This window comes from Gymnoscopelus microlampas (genome assembly GCF_963454915.1).
Source record: "Gymnoscopelus microlampas genome assembly, chromosome: 9".
NCBI lineage: Eukaryota > Metazoa > Chordata > Actinopteri > Myctophiformes > Myctophidae > Gymnoscopelus > Gymnoscopelus microlampas.
In genome coordinates this window covers 34,711,223-34,730,322 of record NC_139946.1, presented here as the reverse complement: position 1 = coordinate 34,730,322, position 19,100 = coordinate 34,711,223, and the positions used below count along the sequence as shown (strand labels likewise).

General features: G+C 40.6%; 1 protein-coding gene across 11 annotated transcripts in view; it reads right to left on the bottom strand.

Annotated features, from left to right (window-relative positions):
• The window catches only part of sgip1a (SH3GL interacting endocytic adaptor 1a), a 93,236-nt gene that overhangs the window by 21,063 nt on the left and 53,073 nt on the right, over positions 1-19,100 (bottom strand). For 7 of the 11 annotated variants that reach the window (XM_084066576.1, XM_084066566.1, XM_084066568.1 and 4 more), the window contains exons 3-12: positions 15,761-15,824; positions 15,306-15,330; positions 14,123-14,185; positions 12,865-12,928; positions 11,956-12,137; positions 6,106-6,117; positions 4,912-4,936; positions 4,329-4,413; positions 3,211-3,296; positions 113-187 (exon numbers count right to left, since the gene is read on the bottom strand). In XM_084066576.1, the coding sequence (XP_083922702.1) occupies positions 113-187; positions 3,211-3,296; positions 4,329-4,413; positions 4,912-4,936; positions 6,106-6,117; positions 11,956-12,137; positions 12,865-12,928; positions 14,123-14,185; positions 15,306-15,330; positions 15,761-15,824 (681 nt within the window). The remainder of the gene's footprint in view (positions 1-112; positions 188-3,210; positions 3,297-4,328; positions 4,414-4,911; positions 4,937-6,105; positions 6,118-11,955; positions 12,138-12,864; positions 12,929-14,122; positions 14,186-15,305; positions 15,331-15,760; positions 15,825-19,100) is intronic. The other 4 variants (XM_084066569.1, XM_084066575.1, XM_084066571.1 and 1 more) reach the window with 4 other exon arrangements.

Here is a 19,100-nt window from a genome sequence, read left to right as displayed (position 1 = left end):
GAACAAAAGAGCGATAACACATGAGTTAGAGAGAGAAACAACAGATAAAGGTACAGTCCTCGGGCGATGGTATGATGCAGCAAAGGGAGGCAGGGTGACCCGGGTCTCTTACCGGTGCCGTCTGCAGAGGGAGGGCCGGCCGCAGGGGGGGAGGTCGGGACATTCTTAGGTGGAAGCGGAGGCGGTGCTGCAATGACATCATCAGTATGGCCATAAGCATAGCCTGTCAGTCTAAAGAGGCATTCCTTAAAGAGGCGTTGAAGCTTTTCGTGCCAAGTTAGTACCAGTGGTTATCAAACTGTGGGTTTGAGGACCCAAAGAGGGCAACGGAGAAGTTTAACGTGCTCTGCCAACTGTTTATTAGAATGGTGGCAGTTTTCTGAAAAACTGATGTTGCTATATCAGTGGAACTCAAATCTTTCATGTGCGACAAAATTATATGCATTTGCCCGCGGACCCCCATCTCAAAATATTTTGTTCCGGGGACCCCCAGAAGCAAAGATTTGAGTAAAAAAATGTTCGCTTAAAAATATATATTGAAATGTCATATCATGGTTTTTCTAAAATAGCAGGTCTACAAGTTCATAGCGCGGCACGAAGTGACGCACTATGAGCTTGTATATCTGCTATTTTTGAATAGCCAAAGTATAAAATAATGGTTAAAGTGGTTAAAATCTAAAATGACAGATGCTTTCCCACTTTTAATGGGTTAAACGCAGGATGTATTTGAAAGGAGAATTTCATATTGCATGGCTGGCTATGAAAATATTCCATAGCCTTATATTAGTCGCCTATAAACTTACAGTAAGGTGAATAAAATACTTTTATCACATTCCCGGCCTTATATTTGCCCTGGGTGAGGGGAGTGATGAAAGCACACTGAGGGTGATGATTGATATCAGACTGATACGGCAGCAGCTGACCAATCAGCACACTGCATGCTGAACCGTCATCTCACTGTGGAATTAACTCAGCATGAGTTAATGGCTGCCATGTGTGCCGTGTTGATCAAGTCTTATTTTCTCAGTCGTCTTTGTGAATAAATAAGGCTTGTGTGTATGTAATAAACAAATTATCGCCTGACATTCATTGTTGCCCTCGGTAACAGCAGCATCAGTTCTCCTGGGTAATAGCCCACTACTGTATATGCATGCAATTATCCTGTTAGTTCGTTCTTAGTAGATTAGTCTACACATACTGTAACTGCACTAGGGCTGTCACGATTATGACATTTTACGTGATGATTCACTGTCAAACAAATAATTGCAATTAACGATGTAATTGCGTTTTAGTCGTTGAGCACTGGAACATGTGAATACAAATTATATTTCTGTTTTAGGATTTGAAGTTGCACAGGGCAGATATGACAAATAACCTAGATCATGACGATTATGCAAAAACAATTGCGATTATCTCAAATAATATAAATAATTATCTCGAATAATTATTATTTAATAATTGTGACAAGCCTAACTAACAGCACACACAACCATTTTGCGACCCAACAGTGAAATTGGCAAACTGGCACATAAAAACAGTTTGAAAACCACTGGTCTAACGTCAAACCGTATCACATCAAGTCGAGGGAGGGAGAATATCCATCCAACCAACCAGCCAACCATGCCACGTGATACAGCACATTCAACACCATGCCACATGTCAGGCCTAGGTAGAGGAGGTGGTGATGAAGGAGGTATGGTTGCCTGAATACTGAACCTCTCAAAGTGAATGAGCTAAAGTACATCCAACAGTGAATAATCTGACTGCATAATGGCTTATGAAATGAAGGAGGTTAGTTCGTTGAGTGAAAGACAAGGAGTTCACAGACACCCCCCCACTCAGTTCTCTGTTCCACTTGTTAGTGGGTTGATGATGATGATGATGGGGATTCATGATGAGGTGACTTGATGGGTCCGTGCAGTCATTCCGGGAAGCGCAACACAACTAGCAGGGTAGGATATAAAATCAAACTTACTTCCTGTGGGGAAGGGTCTTGTCAAAGAGGATTCTGGTTGGGACAGAGAGGCCCCCCAGACATCTGACTCAGAAAGAACCACTAAGGTTCAGAGAGGAACAGAATACACAGGGGCATGTCAGTGGCATTGACTGTAAGAGATACCTCTTATATAAGAGATATATAAGAGGTATCTCAATTTGAAAGCACCTCAGGCTAATTATTCAAATCCATTAGCTAAAGACCTTTTGCAGCACATGTTTCTGACTGTTACTATTCGCCTAATCGTGTCAATATTGAACAATACTGTGTCAATATTGAACACTACTGTGTTCACCACTGTGTTCAATATTGAGACGGAAATTAGATGTCCGCAATATTATAAAGGAGATTCCATATGCTGACTATACCCCATACATGATCTATCAGAATCATTATTTATTTATACAATCATTTTTATCAGTGGCTAATAATAGCATCAAAGCTGTTTCTTCTTTTCTCTGAATGTTGATATTAAAAAGGGAATCTCTGCTATGTTGGCGTTAGGTACAGCGCACATCAACTGACAGTTATTGCATAAGCGGTACAAGCACTCCCCCAGCCTACACAGATTTACACCGTGAAATCTGGTAGGACTGAACATGTTACATGACGGTGAGAGTGGGCGAGGGGAGAATCTGCATATAAACAAACACCATCGTGCATTAATGTGACCTCGAGGAAAATCTGCCTCTTGTCTTGACCTCAGTAAAGAGGCTGACCTCACAAGTGCATTGCTGTCAAAGCCTCAAGGAATAACAGTAATGTTAGTGAAGGAAGGGGGAGTAAATAGATGAGGAGAGAGCGAGAGAGAGAGAGAGACGTTGTGACAGCCGAGCTGGCAGCTTTAGAGACTCTTGGTGGCACAGCATTAAAGCAGTTTCATTCGCTCACACATCCTGAAGCAAAACAACATGGGGACTTCAGACTGGAAGACTTAAAAGTGACAGACACTAGTGTCCCCAATAATGATGAACTGACAACACAGGCACATAAGTCATTCTACCGTCAAATGCATAGAGAGAGAAAAAATAAAGAGGTGGATACAAGGAAAGACAGACTTACAACAAATGTTATATTCATTGACAAGCTTACACACACAAATGTACGGCGAGCTCTGGTTCTCGCTCGCTCACTATCTCTCTCTCTCACTCACAAACATACGCACAATTACACACAGTACTGTAGGTGTATATATAAAATGTAAGTGATGATACCTTCGATTTTCTGTTCTCCAAAGGCTGATTCCAGAGAAGGCCCAAATAAGGCTGTGGTGTCCTCAGGGATCGGTGCTTGCTGACTACTGGAACAAAAAAATATATATATGTACTGTAGAGAACCATGGCATTTTATTTTCTGTTCAATATCAATAAGGTGTCAATATTACCGGTACAATACGTGACTTTTAGCACTGGACCTTATTGCACTGATGCTACAATCCTTAATTACATACAGTTCTTCTTTCCTAGTTGGGTGCTTTGAGCTACATTTGAGACGTTATGTTGTATGATAGTCGAGTTGTGGACCACCACTATTGTGAAATGACAACAATTTCATGAATCTTCTCACAGGAGCCAGACAAAGTTGAATAGTTGCAGTGGCTGTTGAATTACTTATTCACAGGGTATCACTTACACCACATGAACCCTAGCGTCCTTATTCTGCGGGGGAGGGGGGGTCTACAAGCTCACAACACGTCGCAACGCAACTGACACTGTGTATGAAAAACTGCAATGCGTTCACACCGTCTCAGTGGGCTCATTAACCACATGACCCCTAGCAACCCTATTCTGGGCATGTCATAAGTTTATATGCAAACATTCTGAGAGATATGGTGTAGACTAGGGAAAAATGTAAGGGGCCAAATACAGACCCCTGGGGGACCCCAGTCACTGAAGTATAGGGTTTTTTAGCAGTTAACCCATTAAAAGCATCCATCTCATTTTAGAATTTAGCGTAGGCTATTCAAAAATAGCAGATATACAAGCTCACAGCACATCACTTCGTGCCGCGCTGCGTGCGAGCTTGTACATGTGCTTTTTTTTTTACATTTTTGAAAAATCTTCAACGTGTGAGAACTACTGATTTAGAAGGCATTTGTAGAAGTGGCTTCAGGTCTTAAATGGGTTAAATGACTAATAATTGCTAACGGTCATGCACGCATTGAAAGGGCTCTCCTACTGCAGGAATGTACCCAACTACTGTAACATGGATTATGTCAATTATTTTCTGCATTCTGGTTCAAATGAGCTTAGTATATCGGACTGCATTAACAATGACTTGATGACCGTGTGTTCATCAGTGACCTTGATGCAGGGCATATGGGTGCTCATACCTTGGTGGTTTGAGCACTGGGGCTGGTGTAGGGGCCACAGGGGGCACAACGGGTACAGTGCGTCTTGGTCTAGCGATCTCTTCCCCTGGAAACAACAATAATATATATTATATTAATATACTGTATATTATTTAGAACAGTGATTCCCACACTTTTTAGCTCAAGACCCATAAGATAAATTCGACATTTGCCCAGGACCCAAAACTAGTAAAAATATCAGATCTACAAGCTCAACGTGTCACTTCCTGTCGTGAGCTTGTAGATCAGCTATTTACAACACTTCTTAAACTTGTATTTTTATTTATTCATGGAAATTAGATTTTTTCATTTTATTTATGAAATACTGTTGTTGGAATTGTTTTTAATGAATGACAAGTTGAGATTTGTTGGCTGAAACTTTTTAAATCTTTTGAAATAATATGTACATTTTTAAATGTAGGAAATGAAAACAAAGGGGATATTCATTTGCAACCCATAAAAATTGGTCCGCAACCCAAAGATGGGTCCCGACCCACTGTTTGAGAAACAATGATTTAAAACATGCCTTTTTTTTATACTTGCAACATTCGCCTTAAATACTTACTAGAGCTATTCCTTTTCACCAAACCCTGTAATGAGAAAGCATATGGAAATGTATAACAGTAACATGTACAAGGAATGATGCAGTCTGTTCAGCGGTGAAGGTCAGGAGATGAGCTTTAGCCTCAGGATGACTTAATCAAATGAGACCAGCCTAACTTCCTGCTTAGCAACCAGCTCTACAGGCGTAAGGGATTGCTAAAGCCTCATTTAGACTTTGTTGCACGCCAGTGTTGCGCAGCAAAAATAGACAATCTACAACCTCACAGTGCATTACAGCGTGATGCGGCATGAGCTTGTAGGTCTGCCGATTTTAGCGTGCAGCACTGATGCACAACAAAGTATAAATCACGTAACACACAGATACCCACACCCAGACCAACAATAACAGTGATTTGTTACAATTCATCATCCTCGTTCTATTGAGTATGTGTAATGGGTGACTGTGCTGTAGCTAGAAGCATTGTGTGTGTCCCAGGAAGACATTTTAGACAGCGGCCATCAACACAAACACTCTGTGTTGCACTGAGACAGAGGAGGAGGGTGGGTAAATGAGGGAGTTAAGAGAATGTGTGGGAAAGGTGAAAGAGAGAGGAAGTGTGTCGTTTAGGGAGACGTTAGGCAGCAATACACTTGTTCTCCTGTGACCTTAATTGTCCAATGTATGAGAGTTTGTGAGTACACATTCAAACAAGACAACATGCCCATCGAGAGGAAGTTGATGAATGAAAGGGCAAGGAGGGGTAAAGAGAGAGGTGGCAGAGGACAGGCATCCTCTGAATTTATCATCACTGAAATAAACCGACCATTTACATAGCAGTCATTTTGCTCTTCCTTCATAGTCTGGGAGTGCGAACCCCCACCCACCAAGTATGAAGTTAGAGCATAATGTTTGCTTTGTGAATATGGTCATTTAAAACTGAAATTGAAACTTTTTCCCCCAAAAATGTTTTGATGAGTGATTGAATTATAAAGATAGTTTATTATTCAGTTATCAATTTCCTAGTCTAAATCTTTTGATATCAATGAGACAGCACAGCTCATTAGCAGTTACTGTAGCCACTCAAGACTACCCACTGTATCCTCTCTCATTGCCTCCTTTGACACCACAAACGACAGAGGGGAGCAGATAGGGACAAAAAGCATGTTACTTATCTACCCTGGCCCCCACAGGACACAGAGGGGAAATGTCACTTACCGGGCTACGTCTCTGTGACCAGCAAAAAGGAAGAGAGAAGAGACCCCTGGTCAGAGAGTGACAAATCAGTAAAAGAGACATCACATGATACGAATCTGGAGGCTCAAAAAACGTGTGCACATTCATTTTCTCAAGGTGAGACATTATTTGGCGATGCAACACGACCACTTTTAATGACACCGGCTGTACTTTCCTTATTGGGCCTTGCAGAGCTTTCACATGTATGGATAATAATATGCATTTAGCCTATAGAGCCCAAAGTCTGACGTAATTTACGCATCCTACCCGGGTCACGTCCCACCCCCCCATTCTGAATTCCCATAAACGTGTTTAATATTGCGGTATATAAGAACTGTGTTCCAAAAATAAACAATAAAAAATGATCCCGGTGGTTTGACTCATATGGATATGAAGCATCAACTGACGGTGACAAAACGCTAACGTAACCGCCACCGAATTGATTACATTTTTGCCAGTAACAGACTGTATCAAATATGGGTGACTGATTATCGGAAACTATACAGAGCCACCTCCCTGACAATAGCGCCGGGACTATTTGTTTATTTTTGGACCAAAAGTCTTATACGAGACAATTCTAAGATGACCCAATGTTATTCTCCATAGAGAAATGACTTCCGTGACCCAGAGGATGAACGAGTGACGTCAGGACTTCAGTACTCTATACAGTGACATTTCAGCAGCCTCATATCATGGCATTAGCTTAGTACACCACGTATATGCTTTCAGGTTGATAAATCTCGTTGAACAGAAGGCAGCAAAAAAGAGGAGCTGAGGATGACTCATTCACAAACACATGCGTGTGAATGTGTATGTGAGCTTATGCACAGTGCATACAGTAGGTGTTAGGTTAGATATGTCTGTGTGTGATGAGTGGAGAAATCACAGCCATTTGCAGTCTTCAGTTTTTTTAACCACATAAACTCTGGCATCCCTATTCTGGGGGGGGGGGACAACATTCAGTGAAAATAGCAGATCTACAAGCTTGGGGGTTGAGCTTTTGCCTTTTAGATCGGCAATTTTCGGCAAAGACATTTGGTGTTGAGGGAAAAAGGAGTGGACCTACAGTAGTAAAGAGCCAATGGGGAACCCCAGTCAACTAAATATATACAGGGTTTAAGTGGTTAAGGCTAATGCTGCATGCACATGACTGCACATCATTCACAGTATCAAAACCCTTTCATCTCCTGCACATATCTCCATCATAATCTTTTTAATACCTTATCCTTTCATTTTGTCTCATCTTGATAGTCACATCTGCTTTTCTATCATTCAAAGCAAATTCCCATTCATTTCCTCCTCCGTCCACCCACTAACACTGTCGCTGCTTTTAATTTCTGCAGGGAATCTCTCCATCAACCTACTTCCCGTTGCCATTGCGTCATTGCTCTGTTCCCTCACTCCAGGCATCCCTCATTCTTGTGTCGGTTCCAGCCATGCAGTGAGCCATGAATGACCATAGTGATGTAACAGGGGGGCCGGCCGCATTAGTGAGAGGATTAATCTGATTGGATACGCTAGGCGGAGGAGACGATGTGCTCTTGTTTGTCAGTGCCAATCACAACGTGCCTGCCCGTATGTACTGAGGAAGAAGGATAGGAAGTGGCGTTGGTGTGGCCTTTTGGTCTGTTTTTTTTCTTTTGGACTCACTGTACCAGCACACTGCTCATCTACAAACTGTCTGGACACATGCTGAATATCCTACTGAAATATTCTACGGATTAACCCATTAAGACCGGGAACGCATCTGTGTGTCATTTCAGATTTCTTTGGCTATTCAAAAATAGAAGATCTACAAGCTCGGAGCTTGTAGATCTTCTATTTTTTGAAGAATCGTGAAAATGATTTTGCTTCAGGGGGATTCTACAAAATGTCTTCTAACAGTTTTCTGTTTTTTTTAAACGTATGTTGCTATATAATCAGTGGTTCTCAAACTTTTGTATTTGGCCACGGGCCCCCATCTCAAAATATGTTGCTCCAGGGACCCCCCAAAAGCAAATATTTGAGTTACATATGTTTGCTTTAAAGAATATTCAAGGATTTGCACACCTTTTCAAGATAAAAAAAAAAATAGCAGATCTACAAGCTCATAGCGCGGCACTCGGTGCCGCGCTATGAGCTTGTAGATCTGCAATTTTTGAATAGCCAAAGAAATCTAAAAATGACACACAGATGCGTTCCCGGTCTCAATGCAACCATTCGGATAACATTTTCAACTTCCAAAAATAAAGAATAACATGTGATTCTTTTTTTTTTTCAAATCCATCTGTTTTCTTTCACTCTAAAACTTGTTTTTCTCATATTGATTATGTCAAATGGTAGAGTCAATATAGACTAGAGAATTCCCCAGATTAACTCACAACAACATATACAAAAGTGCTTGGTAGCAGAGGAAGTTGCAAAGGCATCTGACCTTTCCCTAGTCTCCTCTACTACTGTGGTGGTAATACGTTGTAATGGGGCTGAAGCACTGGAATCTCAAGACTCCAGCGCTAATTAAAACCAGATTTATCAGGCCTTACTCAGTGGAAACAACTTGAACTGCAGTACACGTGTACTGCATGGACTACAGAACATACACTATGCACACACATTTACACCTCGCTCACTTACACATTCCTACTGATAAATACACAAAGAGAAACACAGAAGGGGTATGCCATGGTCACAAAAGGGCAATTAGATTAGTACATGCACTCTACAATGATACCCATGATACAAGTACTGAAAATGCACATTATAATTCCAGTCTATCGTATGTTCAGCAAGCGCTGAAGGTGTGTTCCCACCTTGATTTCACACAACACAATACTTTTAGCATTTAGAAGCATGCATAAAAAAACAAGTATGTATGCAGATGGAGAAAGTGTTAGAAGCCAAAGAAAGGGACAAATGCAATAGCATGCAAAGCAAATGCTTACCGGACTTCTCTACAGAGGTTAGCATCGTTAGGGAGAGCGAGAGAAAGAAGGGACATGAGACAAACCGACAAAGGAAAAGAGAGATGGGTAGAGGAGTCAGAAACACAGAGGGGAGATGATATCATTACTGCAGGCAATTCAAAGCAAGGCACGTGTATATGAATCATACAGTAGGATTATCTCAGGCTTAGCACTGAACTTTGGTTTAGCATTGAACACCTCTAAAAACAAACACTGCATTCATTCATCCATCCAACCAAACATTTTACTAAACTTTTTACTCATTCATAAGTTACAGAGCATATTATACTATTATTATAGACAGATTATATTCGGGATAAGCTATTAATCCGTTTCTTCGTGTCCCATGCAACAATGTTTCTGTATACATAATGACTGAATGCATGAGGAACATTCTCATATTAAATATTACCATGGAAACTGAGTTTATGCAGACTGCGACATGAGACAAGCTGTATACACCCTGTGTCCTAGATACATTATAGATTGTAACATCCATAGATTTGGATTGCCAAAAATGAAGACTCTGGCAGTGAGTCTTCAAAACCTTTTAGAACAAGGACACACACACAAGCAGTAGAACCATTTTTCTTTGACCCCTGTACTTCGTCCCTTTAAACCATTTTATGGTCAATCCGTTCCCATGGTTACATAGTGAAGTGTACAGTTCCAGGGCCAAGGGAAGGCTGTGTGATTCATGTATAATTCATAGGTGAGGGAAAGACTGGACTTCCAGAACTCAGTGCAAACTAGGGTGCTAGATATCTCAATAAAGAGGCCAAGAAGCAGGGAATGGTACTGGTATTTAGACAGATTGCAAACATCCAGAAGAATGGAAAGTGCCACAGACTAGGTTTGAATACAGATTGGTTTCCAAGCTATGTTAAGTCATTCACATTGTATAACTAATTCATTTTGTTCCTGTTCCTGTTCTACATGACTGTATTTTAATACCGTGCAGTATTTCAAACCATCTATCAAAGACATTCAGAGGAATTGAGTTGATTGAGCATAGCTAATATATAGCAGGATAATCTCTGGGGAAAAGTGTAAAACCCTAAGCAAAGGAGAACATGTATGGAATCCCAGTGAACTGAACAATCCTATGAGTTGGACACACACCGACCGATGCCAGATTTTAGAGTCAGATGCTGATCCTGATTTTGGAAAGTATTTGATAGATAAAAAAATATATATGAAAAGAACATTTAACTTTAATTTGACAATGAACAATTTGCAAACATTTTCAAAAAGAGCCGATCTACATGGCTCACATGTGAGGATATGTGAGGACATTTTTGAAAATGTTGGAAAACTATACCGGCTGCAAAATTGCAGATACCCTAAAAGGAACTAAAATAATGGCTGATATATCAGCCAAATCAATTTATATCGGTTTGGCCAATATTTCAGCCAACATACTGTATCTGTCTTCTAAGGCAAACGCACAAGTTCATACGTACAGTAGAGTTCATGGCATTAAAAGCACTACACCTGCTCAGTGTTGGACATTAGCAGGGCGAGCAACAGACGTCTTTGAGGTTGGATGAATTATTGAGTCCTGAGGCTCATATGACCGCAGACTGGCTCTCTCTTTGTAGAGCAGACCAACACGCGCATTCACCGTGCCCACTTTCCTATCTGAATTATTCAGCGTAGGACTGACACTCAACCTAGCTCTGCTCACTGGAAAGTTGGGAGGTAGCAGGTGGAGGCCGGGGGAAGCCAGAACCTGCACTCAAGTACCTGAACTGACCAGAACATCCCAGCTAATTAGCCTCTTTTTGAAGGAGACCCGCTTGCTTTTTTGGATCCAAATTCCTCCTTCCTTCTTGAGCAATAGAACTCATCAGCTGAACTGTATTCAAAATGGAGCAGCCCATTGCTGGATGTTGTAATGCTCATTTATACTTGGTCACACAATCGTTTCGCTGCGTAAAAAAACACTTACTTTATTTTTTTATATATTGAATATACCTAATTCTTGTGAAGTGAAAGGGTTGTTTGATGTAATTATTTAACCCTTATTGTGCATTGTACGAAGTGGAACCGCATTGATGTCAAAGTGGATGTCAGCGCATGCCTTTTCAATTATGACAGGCCATCAACAGTTTAAGACGAAGAGACATATAATCAGCTAATTTGCCCTAAATGGATATGGGTTCTTATTTCAGTCTGGGATCGAAACCCAGACATTTAATCTCACTGTGACACCCTGGCTCATTAAAATCAAGCTATAATTCTTATCATGGCGGGACTTGTCAGAAGCAGGCCTGTGAATCAACAGGGGCACAGTACTAGTAATGCATCAGAAGAAAAACAAACTCTTCAAAAAGAATGAGGAATGAAGTTGCACACTCCTGGAGCTGTGTGAACAGAATACAGATACACAAACACGCACACTGTAGATCAGTGGTTCTCAAACTTTTTCATGTCAAGGACCTCCAAATTGATACGTATTTGGCCGCGGACCCCCATCTGAAAATATTTTGTGCCAGGGACCCCCCATACAAGATTTGTGTTAAAATGTTAAAAAAATATTCCAAACGTTAAACATTTTTGCACAATTTTTTGGGAAAATAGCAGATCTACAAGCTCACAACGCGTCGCTTTGCGACACGTTGTGAGCTTGTAGATTGGCTATTTTCAAATAGTCAATGTATATTGGGCTCAAGTGGTTAAACTGAATTGAATGCAAAATTAACTCATTTTGCTGGGAACCACCTGGTACTCCCCCAAAGACCCCTGGGGGTCCCCGGACCCCACTTTGAGAACCAATGCTATAGATGGAGCAACAATGCTGTGCACCAAGCAGCAAGCACACCAATGCATAGATCACGTCCGTACAAACACCAAGAGCGAGTCACGCAGTGACGTCACAGCTACTCACCATAGGAGCTGGGGAAAGAGCTATGTTGCCTATGGACACTTTCAGTTCTTCTACTGAAGGCGCTATCACAGTAGTACTGTCTTTCGGCATGGGTTTGATCTTGATTTTGAACTTTTTACGATGATCCTCCTCTCCTTCCGACTCGTCAGAGGAGAAGAAATGTGCCTTGGCTTTGGGCGCAGGTGGAAACCAAGAGTTAAGGATGGTAGTGGTTCCTGAGTTCCTGAACTGTCGACTATTATTTTGGTGTACGCTACCTTGAAACACTGTAGCTTGAAGCAAAATACAAGACGTTTGGGGTAAAATTAGGAAACACATCTGTATATGTTAATCTACTGAAGGTTATACATGAACCCAAAACATGTGTAGTGCAGATCATGTACTTGGTACTTGGTGACAATAGCCATTTTAACTCTGACCACAAATGTAATTGTGTGCCTAGCCTTCGTCATAGTCTGCGTGTCTGTCTAACTCAGTTCAATATTAGTCTGCGGTCAGTCTATTAGAAGGTAATTACAGATAGATGAACATCCTTTTGAGTCAGAAGGACAAACAGCAAAGCCTCAGTTCAGTTCAATACTAGCTGATGGTCTTGGTATAAATGTATCGATTAGAGTGATATTTCCAGGCTTCACGAGGAGGCTAGGGCTTTTCTCTGTCTGGTGACTCAGTAGTGTGACTCATGGGTTTCATCATGGTTTCTATTTAAATGTAGGTACTGTACCGGTAACCATTTAATAATGTATTTATGTGTAGGCAGTTATTACAGTATTACCTATGTATTGAGTGATATTACCATTATAAGTACAGTACAAAGTGATCTTTATATGAGTAGACTAAACCCCATACTGGAGTTGAGGCATCTGTACACATCTGTACACATCTATAAACCGAGTATGGCAAGGATATCTCCTCCTTCCTCCTCCTCCTCAGGTCTGCAGCTGAAGCCCTCGTCATCCACTTCAGGAGAGTTCTAAAACACACAGGACAATAAAAACCTGTTTAAAATGGTTTGCCTACGTAGGATTATCGCATCAATATGACACATTTCGTTCTTGCAACTTGGGCATAACCATCTGTTGCTAAAGGAGCTTTTCTGCCCTGCCACAGTGTCATGTGGGGTGGGATTGTCGGGTCTCTTCTCTACATGTAAAGTGTCTTGAGACAACTTGTTGTGATTTGACACTTTAATAAAATTGAATTGAATTGAATTGAATGTAAGGGGATGAGAGAGATTGGTGCTTTGTGATGCATTCTAATGCTAGCAAAAAAGTGAAAGTTGTGAAATGTAACTCCAATAACCAGTTTTGTACTGTTATCTAGCCCCAGGAGTTTTGGAAATACTACTGACATACTGTAAAACAGCTTACAACGGGAATCCTGTTACGGGATACAGGAGATTTGCTCAAAAAGTTCAAAGACTTTGCCGATCACGGGTGGCACAGGTCTTTTAACCGCATGAAATCTAACGTCCTTATTCTGGGTAGAAAATACTGCAAGAATAGCAGATCTACAAGCTCACAACGCGTCGTGAGCTTGTAAATTGGCTATTAAGTATATAAGTCCTTACGTCAATTCCGCTACCCCTGGGTCACGGAAGTATTTTTTCTGTTGAAAATCCCAACAGGGGTAAACTATGGAGAAACTATTTAATTCATTTTGGATAAATTAGTACTTTTTCACCGTCAGTTGATGCTTCATATCAATCTGAGTAAAATCACCGGGGCTGATTTGTTTATTTTTGAAACACCAGTTCTTACATGGTGCGATCTAAGTTTTCCCTATGGAATTTTCAATAGAAAAAATTACTCAGGGAGATAGCGGCCTCTAGTGGCAGTAATGTCAAACTTTCGTTATTTACTTATCTGATATAAATTCATTGATCCATCCACGTTATTATAAATACTGTTAACCTTGTACTTTACAGCCACAAATTGCTCACTAGCATATTGATTTGGCCATGACGTGGATAAAGGCTACGGGCAGTAATAGAGGTGAAGGTTATAATGAAAGTAACTGGTGATTACAGTCTCGATCAATACAAATGTAAACAAATGGGCCGCATAAAAATAGCTTTACAAATTGCAACATAAATACCTGCTGACTAACCAACTGAAAGAAAACGTATAGGGTTTTAGCTAAATTACAATAAAAAAAGTTTACTTACATATCTGTCCCAGTCAATCTCTCCATAGAAGCCGTTGGGAGCCCCATTGGCCTTCCTCTGGGGCTGATGAAAGGACAAAAAAAATAAACTCACACCAAGCAATGGAAGTACAGATACACTACCAAAACATGCACTACTCTATTACCACCGGATGGATCTATATTCTATGCTAGCTGTTAAGGAGCTCGAGTGCAAAGCATTGTTTCTGGTTCTCTCTTTTATGGCTCAGTTTGGTCTGGCACACTTATCAGTGCCTTTAAACTGTCAGGAGCTGGACTGCAGTTGGTTATGAGCTCCTCGGGACAGCTCTCCTGGTGATTGTTAAGGTCTAGTCTACGGACTCAAGATGAGTGAATTTGTAGGCTGTACAACCTAGTAAGGGGCCATAAACTGGCCAAATCTGTGCAAGCTTAAATGCAAGTTAAATTACCTCTTAATGATTTTTTTCTCTCTTTTTTTACAAACAATATTTTGGTACCAAAATATTTGGTAGCTTTGGTAACAATTTGGAATGAACCAATCTTACTTTTAGTACATTAAGCTGATTCTTCTGCTACACTAAACACTGTGTACCACTGTTTGGAAATGTGCATACATATATTTATAGCACATAAGATATTTATATGCATGCTAGGAAAAAGTTACGAATGGATGTGGATTACAATAATACTAAAATGTAGGCCCATTTGAGAAAAAAAGAAAGAAAAAAAATCAGGGCAGTAGATGCAAAATTGTTCATTAGTCAGTTCAAATACATTTTCTATTTTAATTATACATAATTATGCACTCTACTCTAAGTGCTACATGACTAGAGGATTCTAGAGATTATTCTACTCTACAGTAGGATTTGAATAACCCTAGGTACCGATTCAACTTCTTCGGGTTCCTGCCAGGCAAGAAGGACCAGAACACAGAAAATTAAAATGATATCAGAAAAGTATAGAATCATATTTATTTATCAATCCTTGAATTGTTGTTGCTAAAATAGTTCACATACACTGATGAATACATGGCCTTCTGTTCTGTGTAGCGTTCGTGTCTTATTGTTCAGACTGTATCAAGTCATAACAGTAGAAGATCAAGCTTGTACAGTACAGTACAATACAATCAGTTGTTTTCTTTGACCGACTGAATCAATAAGATGTCATCAGCTACTGATTATTAAAAGTTGTCTCATACTTACACCCCCCTCTCTGTCTGGGGACCCCCTAAAAGGAAGAGAAATCGAGAGACAGCAGAGAAGAGGGCGAGAAAAAAGAAAATAGTGCAGATTTTTAACAACTTGCCTAATTGTAGAGCAGAAAAAGTATTAATCTACACAGCCATCTGTGCACAAACACTCACAAACCCACAACAACCATAACGTATTAACTTATAAGATATTAATCCAAATCACACAAAGGTTTATTTTGTTTTTCATGGGGCAACTTGGGCCACGTTATTGGGACTCTACTCAATAACAGCAGTCCAAATCCTTTTCCAAGTGTGTACAGTACACAGTATGGGCTTCTTGTGTATCCAGCATCTGTCCATTCTCACAGACACCAATCTGGTGAGGCTAGTGAAGTTAAAGTAAATAAAAACATTGTTATTCTGTCTGTGTTATAGCCGTTTACGGCGGACAGGACGAGGACTTACGTGGAGTCATTGTCCTTCTCTTTCTTCCGTATCCCGAAGGCCTTCCTGGTACGTTTTTTCAATCCTAAAACAGAAACAGAGGGGAGAGTGGAGATTAAATATATGAAGTAGAGATATATCCATATCATATCAGTACATTTACAGTTTAGAACAACGATAGGCAACAAGCAGCCACAGTGTGTGTGTGTGTGTGTGTGTGTGTGTGTGTGTGTGTGTGTGTGTGTGTGTGTGTGTGTGTGTGTGTGTGTGTGTGTGTGTGTGTGTGTGTGTGTGTGTGTGTGCGCATGTGAGTGGGTGGGAGCTCGGCTTCAAATGGACAGCATCAGAGGGCCAGCTCCACAGTAGCAACCAGTGGACTAAAGGTGAGGTTTTCATGCATTATTGAGCGAAAAGACCACAGTCTGAAGCCAAACCCCTATTCAGGGCTAAAACTGTGCTCATGGTCATGGCAGATTGATCCAGGGCCTTAAAAGTGTCAAAGCTTGTTTATTATTGGCAGATCCATCAGCACTCTATAAAAATCCATGCATCAAACAACAGAAATAATGTGTGCAGCCTTGAGGCACAGGGAAACAACCACATTTTAGCTGACAAGTAAAATCGAAAGAATCTTGTCCATCATGTTACATGGAAGGTTGTCGGTTCAAAACCTATGGCTGACAAGAATAATCTGGACATAATGAGTGGATTATCACCCCATGTCAACGCCTCTGTGGCCAAGACAATGAACTGTTTGCTTCAAATGTAGGCATCCAATTATTAATCTATTTCTACTGTAGCTCTTCTGCATCAAATAAAACGGAGTACTGCTCAGCATCGATAGATTGCATCCTGCTATGAAAACATGTACATCTATTGAAAGTTAACTTCATTGCCTCTGCAGCACAGCATTCCTGTTGATGAAAGTGACTCATAAAAGAGTCAAGTAAAATGACTTGAAACAGAATAATGAGGTGGTGACGAGAAGAGACCATTAACCACATGAACCCTAACTTCCCCATTCTGGGCATGTCATTATAGGCAAAGATTTAGCGAAAATATGAAAACTATCTGTGAAAATAGCATAGATTGTAGCTATTTTCTGCAAAGAATTTTGGTGTAGATGGAAATCCTGGTCAAATAAGTACTTTAATTAAGTGGTAAATTCTATAAAATATACTACTTCAGTGAAAACCTCATGCACACAGGTTAGAACGAAGGAGCATAATAATAGCTAATGCTGATCAATGGCTTCAAAGCTGACAAACCAAATCAATGCCAAAAACAGATTCTATGCTCTTTGCACCTACTAACAGATGTTTGTTTATAAATACTGTAAACCATGTCCTTAGTACTGAATCTGTCATATTTCTCAGAGTACTCCTTTCATGGCAAATTCATTTGAGTAACCACAATTGTCTTAACATAACACTACATTAAACATATGGGTCCCAACACAGTTTTCCTTCTCTCTCATTCTTTCTGGTCTGTCCTTGGATGTTAGCTCTCATCACGCCATCTCTCTGCATCATCTGCCTGTTCGCCATCACACAGAGACAACACAGGCATCTGATACTGACACACATGCGCGTGTGTGTGCGCACACACACACACACACACACACACACACACACACACACACACACACACACACACACACACACACACACACACACACACACACACACACACACACACACACACACACACACACACACACACACACACACACAGTATCTATATCCCTTCTCTTGAGCCTGATACTCAAATTCAACACCAATGGCTCCACTCATGAATAAGAAAGAAATGTGTGTGTGTGTGTGTGTGTGTGTGTGTGTGTGTGTGTGTGTGTGTGTGTGTGTGTGTGTGTGTGTGTGTGTGTGTGTGTGTGTGTGTGTGTGTGTGTGTGTGTGTGTGTGTGTGTAAGCACACGTGTGAGTTGGAACAATAGTAAATTAGTCAGCTACTCTATGGCACTTTGTTTTTGAATTTCATATCTATATAGCCAAATATATGCATATTCATATATGGGGTTCCACACCTAGTGCAACACACAGCAACGATGTCTGTTGCGACCACAAGGTGCACTTGTGAACCGGATCAGAACCGCATCTGGAGGACTTTGGCCTAAAGCCTATATCCATACAGCCAAACTATACAAGACTTCCTTAACCACTTAAACCCTCTAGACTTAGTAAATTGGACTTGAGTTGGCTGTGTACTTTTTTAGCTTTTTTTCCACACCAAATCACTGCACCAAAAATAGCCGATCTACAAGCTGACAATGTGTCGCAATGATAATGCAATGCATGATAGTTCAGTTAGACACAAAATGTTGTACATGTTGTAATGTGCTTGGGGTGGGAAGCTAGTAAGTGCTCTTTTTCTTGGCCACAGATACTTTCTCTCCTCTATTAGCTCTAGTGTCAGGAGCCCGAATTGAGAATTGATCCAGGGAGGCCAGCTCCCAGCGGTGACTAGCCTCACCCAGAGACTCCCATTGACCTAGCTAAAGTATACTGTAGTTATCACCCCCTGCATCCTATGAATGGTCGCCATCACAGCCCATACAAAGCCCTTACTACAGTGTAGAGGCACAAGCATACCTTTCACAAGCAGACACTCACACCATACGCCCTTAAGTCTTGTACAAATTACGGACGCACTAATTCTGGGCCGATACCAGTGTTTAATATAACAATTTGGCAGTTGGCCAATACTGATGCTGATGTTTGTTGGTCTGTTTGTTTGATATTGAGCCAGGGAAACAATGACATCTTCAAAATGATAAAAAATAACTGTACTAACTTTTCAGCCCTTCATCATATTTTTGAATGAGCACACATTCAATCATACACACTTTATAAAATAACATTTAATATTACTTTCTTGACAAAAGAAAAAAAAAGACGCATGACAAAGATTATTTTTGTGAAAAATAACCGTTTCAAAAACTACTTAAAAACATCAGTGAATGTCATCTTATTTGCCGATAGGTCAATGGCAGTGAATAATATTGGCCTGCCTAATCTCTAACTAATTGTAAAATGACTTGAAGTCAGGGGCCACAAGACCATGTTTGTGGTTAACCGTTTGTTGTGTGTGCTATACACGCTATACACAACAATGTCCTATATTATGTCCATTATGGTGACTTATTAGGGCCTGCTTCATACTTCATTCATGCCTTTTGATGTTTCATAGGATCATTTCTATGCTAGTCCTTTATAATGCACAGGCTTTGATTTAGATATTGAGAAAATAGGAAGTAGATATTTCAGTGTTCTGTGCATGGGTCCCTGGCATGGAAGTGTCTTTGTGAGAAGAGAATTGGGGGCAGGCTGGCAAGGTGAAGTGTTTA